Consider the following 14812-nt stretch of genomic DNA (forward strand, 5'->3'; position numbering starts at 1 on the left):
ATATCAGCGTTAATCTGTAAAGTGCAGATTAACTGCACCATCTCATAATATATGTTGATAGCAAAATCAACTTTTTTGAGAAGAACCCTTTGTTTAACTTTTATATGCTTAGTTTTTGTCATTGAGTAGATTTCTTTTCTGGAGATTTTCTTATTGGCTGACTCTTGTTCATGAAAACCATTAGTTCATCTCATAAATTTATAACAAATTGCTGAATAAATTAAGATGGAGTTTAATAATTCATAGTCTTGGATACAAACAGTCTAGATTTTATTCTTTGTCTGGCTCGAGGTTGGACGAAGAACAACTGAATTTCATTATATTTTGAGATTACTTTGTGTATACTTTCTTGACCTTTTTGATATTGTTTTTAGTCAGCTACCACTGCAAAATTAAGTATTTATCAGACAGCTTTACCATATTAATACTCTAAAAAAATAAATGAAGAAAAGTAGAAGTAACACATTTCCAAAAAGAGGAAGAACATTTGCTGTAATGGGAATGAAAGCTTCCACTCCCAAATAAGATGGATGTAATTCCCCCATTTAAATGTTGTAACCTGCTGTACAAGGCAGGTGCTGCGCTGGATTCCAGTCTGAAAGAATCACGAGAGCCGGCTCCATGACTGAGAATGTTAATTTTAGAAACGGAGCCCAGCAATATGTATATTTTACCTCTGTGTAATTGGCAGGTGTCTCCTTGTCAAGCTGGCCTTACTCACAGTTTCATTCCACTTCTTTGCCAACCCCATAATCAACATCAGGAAGTCTTTTTGGCATTTGCACACCAACACTTTGCAAACATGTCCGGTCATCTTGCTGATTGTGACACATCAGTGCTTCCCTGCGCATCGTCTTGAGATTGTGTCCTACTTTAAATTGAAATTTTAATGCATTTGTAGATTTTGTAGAATCAGTGACTTGTATGTTACACTGCACTAAGTGGCTCTTGATATGTTTTAAAGCAGAAAAGTGACTTTCATAGCAAATGTGTAGAAGAAGGACCTCCGGTCACTTGTTGACTATTGCATGTGGCAGAAAACTGACTGCAAATCACCCTGAACACACCATCCCCATCTCTTCAGAAGATAAAGGGAAGCTGGCGAGAGTTGATGGGAAGTCGGATTGGAGCTAAATAGAGGAGACTGCTGAGGAAAACCCATTTAAGGTTGCGAAGCACTTCGTCCCGGCGTAGAGTTGCACTTTCCACCAGATCAACGACCCTTAACACACATTCAGACACATGGAGTGGTTCAGTTTCAAGGACATTCCTGTTAGAATGGCAGACAGTCCACATCTGTGCTGACTGACAATCTAATACAGGACTTTGAAATGCATAAGAGACGTTCTTCAATGAAAATGTGTGGATTTACAAAGCTGATAGAAGACTTGTTGCATTAATTGCAGCTTCAGGCGGATGATTATGTGGCTTTTGACATTGAAGACAGCAGTGGAGCAAGCTGCAGAAACATGCTGCAGTGTTGCAGATTGTTGGCAGTCTGATGTGTTCTTTGGACTCTCATTCAGTGATTTAGTGACTTGACAGTCATGTTTGTGTAAAAGAAGTTTAGTATTCATGCAGCAGTAGTTGTTTTAGAAAGTATTGTTATGGTAATTAGCCATGTGCGACAGTAAACCCTGTTGCCACGTTTCTTTTTAATATGTCTTCATTGTTTTAACAATATCTTTATCACTAACCCAAAAAGGTGTGTTAAACATAAAAAGAATGTCCTGAATAGCCTGAAGTTTGTTTAGATGAATGATAAATGATCTTTTTAGGTGCTTTAACCGTTTAATTACCAGCACTTGCTTTTCGTGCTGCCTCCATGTTTCCAAACACAGCATGATATTGACCTGCTGTGAAATGTTTGCAGGATGACTTCAGCTTGTTTTTGTTCCTACCCTGTGGCACTGTGTGCCTGTCTTCCGCTAGAGCCAGGTCTTCTTGAAGCCATTCTGCTGTTGCTAGCTTGGCGGCAGTCGCATGTCTCACGCTGAGTGTGTTTTTATGAGCTGGTTTTTAAAGTGAAAACACCTGGACCCGGAGCTCACGAGTTGCTCATTGTCTTCCAGAGCTGCCAGCACAATTAAGGGAAAATGCACGTGTCCACTTGTTGTCGGTGGAAGTGCTTTTTTCCCCCCCACTCTTTAAAGCAGCTGCATCTTTTGCCAGCAAAAGGAGACACACAGGTAGCGCACAATTTGACAGAACATTTCTTCATCTCTTTTAAACTGTTGGTCATTGCTACACCTGCTAGATTTTAAAACCCAGTACTAGAAACAAATGTGGGTTTTACTCATGTCAGAGTGTGGGTGTTTTTTTAATATCTTCATTCCAAGTTCATTTGCATGTCGTCGTAAGTCATATTGATATTTTAGATCATAATGCATACAAGAGACAAAGCTCAAATGTTTACCGTTAAGTTGGGAGGAAGGAAACTGAATGCATTGTATGACTGTAGTTTGCTCAGACAAAGACCTGTTTCCATGTTTTCTAGAGCATAAATGTGAGGTCACTGGGGTCAGTCATGCTGTGAAGTTAACAGACTATAAAATGAATAATTAATGACCCAAAGCACTCAGGCTGCTGTACAGCACACTAAAAATTCAACAGCATGCAATCTGTATAAATTATGATCTCTATGTAGGGCGGAGGTGTTTATAGCTCGTTAGTCATGTTCCTTATATTGTCATGATCAAACTGAGTAGTTTATAGTTCTGAAAAGAGACTGCTAAAATGTTCAGAGAAAATAAAATTGACAAAGTTAAACGTACATTTAGCTAGAAGGAAAGCAAAATTTGGTGCTTTTAATTTCGGTGTTTTAAACTTGAGAAATATTACTTGCTGCTCATCTGCCCCTTGAAGGTGGTCAAGGTAGGAGGGATCTGTGTTGGCGATTTTAGGCCCGAGAGGAACAGGAAGTGGCTGTTTATTTTTCTCATTTCCTCTTTGAGACTCTGCTTGTGAGCCTGCTTCTCCATTCCCTCAGCTTTAATCACTGACAGCAGCAGAACATGGACACTTGTAGTGGTTCACACATCTGTCTGCGCTCCCCGCCAAACAATGGTGCAGTTTCATCAGTTTACTGTTTTATTTTATTTTATTGGATTGGGAACAAATTCATCACATTGTCCACTTGGTATCAATATTTTCACAAATGATTAATGAAGGGGAATGATCAGATTTCTTTTTTTTTTTTTAACAGAATAGTAACTATTTCTGCTGCTTCAAATAATTATTTTTACAAATATGTTAAACATTATTTTTTTTAGCATGGACATAAGCAAAAATATAGGAAAAGCAAGTTTCGTTCACTAAATTTGCCCGTTCACTAAATCCTTCCCCTACCTGTTTCCAACAGGTAGGGGAAGGAAACACTCTGACTTTTTCTGCCATTTTAATGAAAAACATGTGAAACTGTAGGATGTATTTTTTTTTTTATTCAAACTGTACCACATAAAAATCTTGCCATGTCTTTTTTTACAAACATTCAGCCCATGCCTAAGAGAAACTGATCATCCTTATTTACATTTTTCCTCACTGCTTCATTCTTGAATTAGTTGTGCTTCTGTAACGTTATAAATATCTAATCCTTGCTGATGATCACTTGGAGTCCTGCGAAGCGAGCTCAGGTGTCCATGCCATCTATTTAACCTGCTGGGTTTTGATCTTGTTGGCATGAGGAGCGACGTAATGCCAGAGAAGGTTGTTGTGGTCTGGCTCTGTCAGTGAGTCTCCATCCCCTGTCTGCCGCTGCGGAAGCCAGCAAATAAGGGCTCTGTTAGTGAATACGTCAACAGAAGTTGTATCTGTGTGACTATTTGACCTCTCTCTCTCTGTCTCTCCGTCTTTCTGTCTCTCTCTCTCTCTCTCTCCCCTTTTGACCCCTCACATGGAAACATAGTTGGCTCTGAAGCGGGGCTTTTATTTGAGCTGCTGAGCGAAAGCCAAGATGAAATGTACAGTTAAAATCTTGCTGGCATTTTCTTTCCCCCCACTGGTCTTCTTTTTTTTCTTTTTTTCTTTTTGTCCATGGGAATCCCAGGGCCATATATGGTTGTCCTCGGTAGCAGCAGGAGTTGGAGTGCTGAAGGCGAAGGCTGCAGGAGTGTGTGTGTGTGTGTGTGTGTGTGTGTGTGTGTGTGAGAGAGAGAGAGTGTTTGTAGTTTGGCTCCATCTCCAAACAGAGCTCGTCTAGTTGAGGGACCCAGCTGGTCGCCTTGCAGCGCCCCCAGCCCCCTCCCCTTGTACCCTGTGGCCTCCCAAATCCTGCCAATTGCACAGGAGCTGCGAGTTCTTTGTCTCAGGAGTCGGTGCACTCACGCTTACAGATGTAGGCTTCACCACATCACCAATAAAACCTTTGTACTCTGATCACAGGAGGCCCAGTAATCCATATTTGTGTGCTTTTATTGCATTTTCAATTAAAAAGTGCTTGGCTCACCTTGATAGTGCTCAGAAATATGCAAACTCAGAGACATAATGCAGTCATACTTGCATGCAGGCTGTAAGAAGGAATTCCTTTTGTGGAAGTGACTGTGCACCTCTGAGCCAATGACGTAGGCCGGGAGGTGGGGCCAGAGCACCGAGGCCTGAAGCCTCAAGACTAGGAGTATTACCGTATTTACCCTGGTATGCTAGTCCTACTGACTAGGTAGTTTTGGGGAAAGTAGCAGTACTACTGCAGGGGGTCGGGGGAACTAGTCTTTAATTTCTTTTATCTTTTTTTTTTGTAAACAGAAAGGTGACATTTCAAAAATAGGTATGCGGGATTAATTAGATTAAATTTATATATCCTCTTCCTCCTTTCTGACATGTTTATATACACATGAAGCTCATAGATTACTATCTGAATGATTATTTCCTCTGAACGTTTCAATCATAAATACGTTATCACAGCAGTTATTGTTGAGTATTGACTATTATAACCCTGAGTAAGAAATGCTGTTTACACGATGCCATTCCACCCAAATGTCCTGCCAAACGTATAGCGTGCTGAAGATCTTAAAATGGAAAGGCAAGAATTATTCATAGGGCTGCAGAAAAAATAAAATGGTCATTATTCTAATTAAAATAAGGTTATTTAAAACTTTAACTTATTTAGGTTTTGATCCATAGAATAAACCTCTAACTCAGGGGTCTCAAACTCCAGTCCTCAAGGGCCGCAGTCCTGCAACTTTTAGATGCATCTCTGCTGCACCACACCTGAATAGAATAATTAGGTCATTAAGACTCGGAGAACTGATCTACACAAGGAGGAGGTAATTAAGCCATTTCATTCCAGTGTTTTGTACCTGTGGCATATCTGAAAACTGTAGGACAGCGGCCCTCGAGGACTGGAGTTTGACACCCCTGCTCTAACTGAAGTGATTTGTAAAAGTGGCAGTGTGTGAATGGAGGTAAATCTGCAGCATGTTTTCTGCCATCTCATTAAAACCACAGGAATAGTGTGGCATTGAATTTCTAGGTGTTAAAATGGCAGTTTATATAAATCTGCCGGATTGTAACTTCCCATTGTATAAAATGGTATTGATAATCATTAATCACAAAGCAAGAGAATTTCTTTAACCAAATGTGTTAGTTTTATATCATGTTTTTAAAGATAGTCCAAATGTGTTGTGGTTGTTAGAACTTTAATTCCAACTAAAATTTATCACAACAGTCATGAAGAACACTCTGACCCTCTGTTAAAGATTTTCCCACAGCTTCCCCTTACATACAATATTTTTTAAATTATTTTTTCAGTTTTATTTATTAAATGAAACAGAATAACTCGAAATGTTGTGTGGAAGTTGTGAACCCCACTTTTTCTAAAGCTTTGACTTGCTGTAGACATTTGATCTTATCATGAGTCTTTTTAGGGCATTCCTATTATTATGAAAGTAATATTTTGACAGTTTTCTGAATCTTCTATTAGTAGTATTGCTAGCATTTCTAAAACATGAGTCTTTATTTCTATAGTTGGCAAGTTTTAGGATATAAAAGTTGAAAGCTCTTCATATCTTTTAAGTCCTGCTCTCTCACAACCTGGGTGACCCACTGGCATATTTTAGAAAACCGCTTCCTCTTTTTATAGCTTCTTATAGCTTTATGCGTTCTCAAACTTCATTTTTAGATCCCTCGCTGATACTGAAAATGGGAAGTAAGCAATACCTACCAACGCTTGCTAGCATGTACTGCTTACCAGCTGCTTTCAGTGAAGGCAAAAGGTTCTTGACTCTCTATCTCTTATCAGGGCAGGTCGCGCTGTAAATAATCCGATCCGGACACAAGCCAATTTCTCAGTGAACTTTTAACAACAAACCCACCTAGACTTTATTTGGATGTAGATATTCCCAATGAATACTTTTTTCCTCCCTAGTCAAAAGTCATTTTTTTAGTATTCATATATACTCTATTGGTGTTGTATAATGCTGATATGCAATAAACCTTATCTTTGTTGTGTAATGCCAGTTATTAATGTCTCCTCTATAGTAATGACAGTGATTCTTTTAGATGGGTTTCTTCCAGCAGCAACATGAAGTGGCTGTTGCTGTAAAGAGAGAAGAAGAAGAAGCTCCCACAAACCGCTATCTCTCTGAGCTTTGAGTTGAACATCTGAGGAAGCAGCTAGAGGAAGTCAAGGATGGGAGGGGTCTTCAAGTGTCTCCTTGATGTTAAATTTGGACTTCTGTTCACAAAGGCTTCCTAGATAATAAACCAAAAATAGCAATACCTGTCCTCTCACGTATATTAGAAGGAAAAATCTTAAAGTTAGCAAGATATGCTCCGTTTAACATTGGTCTGCTGTTTGTTTTTCTGTAGTTTGCTTAAAGAAATGCATTGTGAGCTTTCCATGGAACCTTGCTGTGTTTTAAAATGAGATTTTCTCTATTTATTTACATTTCTAATGTAATCAAACAAAACCTCAACCCATGCCCTCTCTTTGTGTTTTTTTTTTTTTTTTGGCTCTGCTGTAGTGCCAAACAACAACCCATTTGTCTGTTTGGTGCCCAGTGGAATGACGCTGTCCATTTTGTTTTAAGGTTCTAGTGGACGACACCACTTTAATTCCATCTTATTATTTTAGGATTATACAACTCCTTATGTACCTTCTGCACTTACCTGGTTCTGATCCACTCCATTCCAAGATAATCCCATGGCTGTGTCTGACATCAGTCAGATGCGAGAACTTTTAACTGATAAAGTATAAAAAATATGTGCACATCTCTATGTAGATCAATGTTTGGTCTGGACTTTCAGGCCTCCAATAGGATAAGTTTACAGAAAGTATGGTTGTAGTACACCTGGGTTATTTAAATAAAATCATAGCAAAATGGTAATAAGTTGCATTTAAAAACACTTGTATATATTAAAATGCAGGATATTTTTAAAGTGCAATTAAAAAAGCAAATGTGTTGAAACTTATCTGCATGTTCGTTTGCACATTTTCCAAAATTGTAACATGAAATTACTATATAATTGCATTTCTGACTTTATTTTGCTGCTGCATTGATAAGCACCCTGTATGCACCCTAATGGACTAGCAGGGCTGTTTTCAGAGGCTGATCACACAGCCCACATTAAACTGTATCGACCAATTAAATGGAGCTTCCTGTGTCCATTGATTTGGCGTAGTGCTTCATTGTATTTTTGCTGTTGCATCAACTTCCCAGAAGTGTCAGTTTCCATTATCCACGGGCTTTTTTTTTTTTTTAAATCAGATCCAGCGGCGGGAACGCAGCTTGTTTGTCTCACTAAGTGACATCAATTATGGTGCATTTAATGGTCTGTATGCTTGGGAGTTTCAGCTAATTTTTCCTTTTTATGTGCTCTGTTTTTGTTTTGTTTTTTTGTTGTTTTTTTTAATAAAGAATCAATAAATAGATCCAATTTAAACATAACAGAGTAGTATGACTAATTATTTCATTTACATTCAGGACGAAACGCTTTTCTCCAGCTGTGAGGTTCAGCACTCCCCCCTCACTGCTCATCAGCTGACTGAGTCGAGGCTATTACACTTTTACATGACATTTAAAACCATTTTGTTTTTGGTTTAAAAAAAACAAACAAACTATAAATGATAATTTTAAACTCTGTTTAAAAGATATTCTTCCTGCTTTCTCTTGCGTACACTGGTCTGTTTAAAGCTGGCTTGCCTTCTCGGCTCCTCCTCTCTGAATGACACCACCCAAACAGGTTTAAAGCATTACGTATGTAGGAAGAGGACTTGCGTCACGTTTGATGTATGCAGGCTTAGCACAGGTCTTTCAGTGGCTGAGTTGATTGGCTAATGAGAATCCCGGTATAAATTCAATTAATTACCTGGATACCCTTTTATTTAGTGTGTGATGACTGTCTGCTGCTTGGTATCAAAAGCTTGATTAGGTCTGTTCAGTATGCAAAAATGTGTGCTGCCTCCATGCATTACTATTTGTAGGAGAATATTCACATTGCAGGCTTTTAGATGGGATGTTTGAAAATGTTCCCTTCAGGCTACGACACCAAGCCTTATTGTCAACCACAAAACACGACAAGGAATTAGAATGGTAGCTGCCTGGAGCAGTCCTCACAGGAAGGCCTCTGACGCATTTAAGGGACGTTCGCCATCATCAATGGCCGCCTAAAGAGGCTTGTTTCTATTTTTCGACGAGGAAGAAGACAGAATTCTGCGACCGTGATTGCATATTTTCATCTTGTTGTCTCGTAAAAACGGGCGGCTGCCAATTTACAAGCTTTCTCAAGCGTGTAGAAAGACAAACATACAGTGTAAACGTCCCCTATGATCATAATCTGCATAGATAATCCCCCTTAAATTCTCAAATACAAACTGAAACACATTGTGACAAGTTGAAGGGGAATAAGGAGAGACTTTGGTGATTTTCTTTGTTATGGGTATTTATTAATGGAAATGTAAAAGTGAAAACTCAGACAGCACTAATGGGTGATGTAACACTATTCACTATGCAGAGAATTAATGTTTTTATTTTTTCTTTTCCTTTACCGTCTTGGCTGCTGTTGAACACTTACAGTATGTTTCAGTACAGATTACCTGTTCCAAATCAAATTATATTAGAGAACGCACACACATAGCACAGGAATAATAGTCATGTAAAAAGGTATCGGTCCTTTTTTTTTTGTAGTAACACTTATGAGTTTCAGATGATCAAATGTTAATATCAGGCTTTATACCAGCTTGTGTAAAGACAAACTAGTTTTCAAATGAGGATTACACTTAGAGTTAAAAGCTAACCAAACCACCTTGGGAGAATAATCACCCACCCACCATACTTTTTGAAAGAGCAGTAATCTATTTTTTGCTTTTGTTGGTTTTCATTGAGTTTCACTAATTTCAGTGACATCTGTGTGGAAAGAGTTACAAAGCTCTGGAGAATGCACGGAAAAGTATTGCCTCTTTCCAGGCGTGCCTTGCTAACTAACAAAATTACCCAAAGAGCAGATTGACGACTCGGTGGTCCAAAAGGAACACAGAGCAACAACTAAAAGCACTTCTCACATGCCTTAGCAAGAATAATTCAAGAACGAGAATCCTTCCCGTTTTAAAGACCAAAACCACTCCAGACCCAACAAACGTTTGTCACGTGGGAAAATATTTTGCCGACTTATGAGACAAAAGTGGAACTTTTTGGCAGGTGTTTATTGCTACACCTGGTGTAAAGCCAACTCAGCCTTTCAGAATAACACCTTAATACTGACTTTTAATGATGGTGGTGGTAGTTTAATGGTGTGGGACTTTTGCTCAATTACTGAACAATTTGCTGCTCTTTACCAGAAACCTTGAAGAAAAATATCTGTTCAACAGTTTTTTGTTTTTTTACAGAGTTTTGATATTTTTGGATATTCTTATCTGAAATCAATAAAGACCACCAGGATTTGTTGTTTTATAGTTGTAGAATTGTAACAGTACAATGTGCAGTGAATTGGAGGTCTTGCCTCTATTTGGAAGGCTACTTCAACTTTTATTAATTAATCATCACTTTCTGTTTTATAACAAAGAAAAAAAACTGCTTAAAATCCAAAACGTACAGTCTGTGAAAAATTCCCCCTGTGAATTACAGCTTTCTCTCTTTTAGGAACTGATCGCCTACGTACAGCCGGACCATATAAATGAATCTCAATTATATCATGCACATCAAACACAAATAGACGGTTACTGTCAGATAAGCGCAGCGAGGCTTTTAATGCTTCAGAGCCAGGAGAGTGCTTCCAAAACGGTCCAAATTTGGACAAGGATTCCACTCAGATAGTAGTGTGCCCTGAACAGGAGGCCGGCATGCGTTCATGTGTGTCTGTTTCTCTTGTGGATGCTTATGTTGTCATAGCAACTCGAGAAGAGAGGCACATGGTTCAGAGTGCAGCTAAGGGGTCATGGGTTGGAGGCGTTTGTTTATTTTTTCTTTTGTATTTTTCTTTTTTATTACTGTTTATTATTGTTGTTCTTAAAAGTAAATCGCAGCTAACTGTATCTTTGACCTAAAGTATTTTAATTGAAAGGGATTTCTTTGTACAAAATAAAAATACAGTTGTTGTTTTTTTTTTTTCTGTTTTTGGAACTCCACCAGTACAGAAAACGTGCATTTAAGAAAAACAAAAACTACATTTTTCAAAACATAACACTGTTTGTATATTTTTTTCAAACCAGTGTAAAATCGCCATACTTTTTCCATCCAGCATTTCATAATCCTTACCAGTTAATGAAATGTACGTCAGAATCTCAAGCCTGCTCACTCTTTGTGCAAATTCTTAGTCATCATAACGCCTCCATCATGATTTAAATCAGTCTTAAATTAGAACTCCCACACTTGCTGTTTTTTTCTTTTTATTTATTTCTCGTGGGCATCACTTGTGTTGTCACTGTCAGCTTGGTTTGTGGGTGGTGTTAGTTAGGACACGGTTCGAACAGCACTGCTGTCTAATTTGAGATGGTTTTCACCGATTTCATTTTCATTCAAAGGAAACATTTGTGCGTTTTGCTTCCAGGGGTGACAAAGTGGTTTACGTGTAACTTTTAATCGAATGAACGGAGCTGTTTTGGTAGAGATTTTAGTGGTTTTACTTTTCTTTCTTTTTTTTTCAGGTTACTTAAACATTCTGTTTCTCCACATGAAAAAATCTGCTGGGCAATGTACTTTATCATGTTCATAAGATCCAATAAATAATCAGGCAAATATTCAAAATCTATTATACTAATTAAAATTTGTTGGAGCCAATACATTAATGAAAAGTGCAATTATTGAGTAAATGAATGAGTTGGTATCATTTATATTTATATATGAATTGATAATTATAAAACTTAATTTGTAGAACTGATCTAGATGAAACTACCTGAATCTCTGGGACAAAATGTTTGGCTATGATTTATAGCTGACCTATTTCACTTTCCCCCTTCTCTTCATAAATTATCAGTATATAAACGCAACACGTCAACGGCTGTATCAGCCAGCGTAGCGTTACACTCTGCGGTATTTCAAGCACCCCTGCTATGTGCAGGCATTTTGGTTAAAGCTCCAGCTGCCTAAATTCCTCAACAGTTCTGGACACACAGCGATCCATAAGCAGGACTCGAATGCTCTTTCCCACTGACATAAACTTGCGTCGTAGTGTGTGTGTGTGTGGAGAAGTTTGTGGTCTCATTCTGCTCCCGTTTTCTTTTAGGCTTGCATAGATGACAACATTGACATGGTGACATTCCTGGTGGAACACGGAGCCAGCGTCAACCAGCCTGACAATGAGGGATGGATCCCCCTCCATGCTGCAGCTTCTTGTGGATACCTAGACATAGCAGAGTAAGTCTCTCTTTCTTTCTTTCTTTCTTGGAAACATTATCAGCTTCATCAGATTTGAGTTCTGCTTACTCATCCTTTACATCCTGTCTTGTTTTTACACTGAATGCTGCACTCTTTAATCTAAAGATCAAAACAAAAATGGATGACTGGTTGGACCCATGAATTCAGTTTGAGCCTGTTTATTTTACTATTTTCTTTGCCGTGTTGTCTGATTTTGATGAAACTTCCTTAACACTACTAAAACACACAGAGCAAAACAGCTAAGATATTTTTCAATGTTATTTTACCACATCAGTGCTGATGCTGGCAAAATCTAACAAAACGGTGCTTACAACTATCTTTTATTGGTAAATTCTTTGTATTACACTCTTCGACTATTATCAATAGAACATGTATTTTTTTATTAACAATTGAGCTGCGGTCAAGAATAGGCAAGCAGCTGACCTTTTCTGACCATCTTCACATAAGCTGGCAGTGTCTTTGGCTTTCTTTGATTTTGTTTCCCTTCTGTCAGTTTTTCTGATCAGAATGCTGTGCTGCTCTCAGTAGTGAAGGAAAACTAGAGACGACAGTCCACAGTAGAGGGAGAGAAAAGGTGAAAGAAAGGTACCTAAGAAAGCTTAAGTTAAATGCATTTTCGGTTCATGCCTGTGAAAACGACTTTAACATCAATGCATCTTGCATTTGAATGACGGTAACATAGTTAATGCGGTTTGGTCTTCATGTATCTTACATTTGGGACAGCACGATATGGGTTAATGTCGGGTATTTTTTCTATTGACTCATTTCTGGTTGCATTTTCAGATGAGCATGTTAAAATATTTTCAGACGAAAAGAAAGGGACCCGAGGAAGATGTTGATATGGCGTTAGATGGAGATTAAGATTGGACAAATTTATCGACCATCAGTCGATAAATTTCACCCTTCACCTGGTCGTACTTTTATAAGCAATTTTTCTCCCTACGAGTTACTTTCTTAATTAATAACAGTGCTTGATTGAAGCCAAAAGACGTAGCCCATGGAAAAAATAACTAATGCATTTAATGGTGCATACAAACTCCTTCCAGCTGCAAACAAAGCTTTTCTTTTCCCCAGAGATCCTTCAAAAGCAGCGACAATTTATTTACTCACTTATAACAAAGGCGTTCATTTAGATAATAAATCATTTATTGTGACACAATTTCCTCAAGTTCTCAGGAATGTAGAAATGCTAGTGATTTGTACCGCGAAGTGTAATATTTAAATATAAAGTTCCAACTGTGATATTGGTGATTGAAACAAATCTAACACTTAACAGATATTATGCTACTCAGCATTAATGGGCCCCTCAAACTGATTTCCAATACAACAGGCCGCAAAAACTGTTTTCATCCAGAGTTGCTTAGAATTTCCATAGAGATTGTGTGTTTGTGTTAATGTTAGGGTTGTCAGAGTTCAGAGTTTTTTAATTGAGGTTCTTAAAGCTGAAGCTAACGGCTAACCAATATGAAAGCAGACTTCTGCCATCTTCTCGCAATTTTTGCAAACTCATTTGCTCCAGAATGTCACTGTGGAGTTATTTACACAGGAAATGGAGGTAAATGGTGTGATACCATTGATTGTGTCAAACAGCCCAAGAATAGAACATGTTCTGGTGTTGAACTCATTTCTTCACTTTGTGTTAGAATATTTTTGTTTTTCACATTGTTTCCTATCTGTTTCTGGTGTAAATAATTGTCTTATGTGTAAATTGCTGAATAATGCAAACAGGGCTCTTTAAAGATTCATCAAACAGTGTGACTATGACTTTAAACTGGAGTTGTTTTTAAGGTTGTGGAAGTGTGCTTTGGTCGTAGCGCCGTCTCTTTGGCTAGCCTTAGCTTCAGCTTCTAGGTCCAACAATTCTGAGTATATTTTAAATCTAGACACCAACAGTTATTTGTTGAGATTAAAATAACCTTTTCAAGAAAACATAAAAAAATTATAAACTATCACTTCTAGGTCCAAACTGTGAAACTAATGGGCTTTTTGACCTTGAAGTTCTCACTCATAATTGAAGTTGGAATCCTGATGTTCTCAAACCATGTAAGATTGCTGTTCAAAGAATGAGGCGATGTTCCTCGCATCAGTGAGGGTTGAATGACTTGTTGCCAGCTGAAACAAAATAGCCATCTCAGTAATTTTACAACAGGAGGTTCTTTCATCTTTACTAAGTTAAATTTAGGGGGTGACTCCTTTTTTAGCTGGGCTTTGCGGTTCAGATGTGTTTTAGCATTGGGGAGTATTTGTCACATTCTAATTTTGTATTAATTTGAAAATATTTCAGGCCACAAAATTGGGAACACTCAGGATATGGAAACTAAAGCAGCACCACTATCACTCCTGCAAAGACAATCCTTTAAATCAGTCAACTCTAGTTTTAAAAAAAAGCATTACCTCATCCAGAGTTATGGTTGGTGCTCCTTCAGTTTCAAAGCAGTGCCTGTTTTGTTGAATCTAGAAATACTCCCTGTGGTTAATAGTGTGTTCTTTTTAGTACTACAAACAAAAATTTTCTGGGTTTTGTGGTAAAAACACAAGAACGTACTTTGGAAAAAGTCTATTCTCGTCAAACAACCCCATACAAAATATCCAACATTGCTGCCAGTCATAAAGAATGCAGCGAAAGTTGCAAGTATAAACTATTTACTAGGTCTGACTGTAGAATACTTATTTGAATTAACAGATAAAATGAAAATGTATTAATGTTGAATATTTCAAACAATTGTTGGCGACAAAAGAAATTGCTAATCCCACTTTTTAACGCAGTATTTATCTTATGAGACAGGGAACAGAGAACTTCTGTCATTCAGCAGTGAACATCAACAGGTTGTTTTAAAACCGCTGCATTCTCGCTTCCAGTAACCTCCCTATAGCTATTTGTTAAACTCTCCTTCAATATTTACTAGTTCTGGTGTCTTCTTGATATAGAAACTCTGTTTTGTTGTTGTTGAATTGTAAGAGATTAGGGTCGTTCTCTACACCTAGAGCTGCACTCTAGTATTTCT

General features: G+C 37.9%; 1 protein-coding gene across 4 annotated transcripts in view; it reads left to right on the forward strand.

Annotated features, from left to right (window-relative positions):
• The window catches only part of ppp1r12a (protein phosphatase 1 regulatory subunit 12A), a 47277-nt gene that overhangs the window by 7410 nt on the left and 25055 nt on the right, over nucleotides 1-14812 (forward strand). For all 4 annotated transcript variants that reach the window (XM_023350053.1, XM_023350055.1, XM_023350052.1 and 1 more), the window contains exon 2: nucleotides 11656-11786. In XM_023350053.1, coding sequence (XP_023205821.1) covers nucleotides 11656-11786 — 131 coding nt within the window. The remainder of the gene's footprint in view (nucleotides 1-11655; nucleotides 11787-14812) is intronic.

Source organism: Xiphophorus maculatus, chromosome 17 (assembly GCF_002775205.1).
Source record: "Xiphophorus maculatus strain JP 163 A chromosome 17, X_maculatus-5.0-male, whole genome shotgun sequence".
Taxonomy (NCBI): domain Eukaryota; kingdom Metazoa; phylum Chordata; class Actinopteri; order Cyprinodontiformes; family Poeciliidae; genus Xiphophorus; species Xiphophorus maculatus.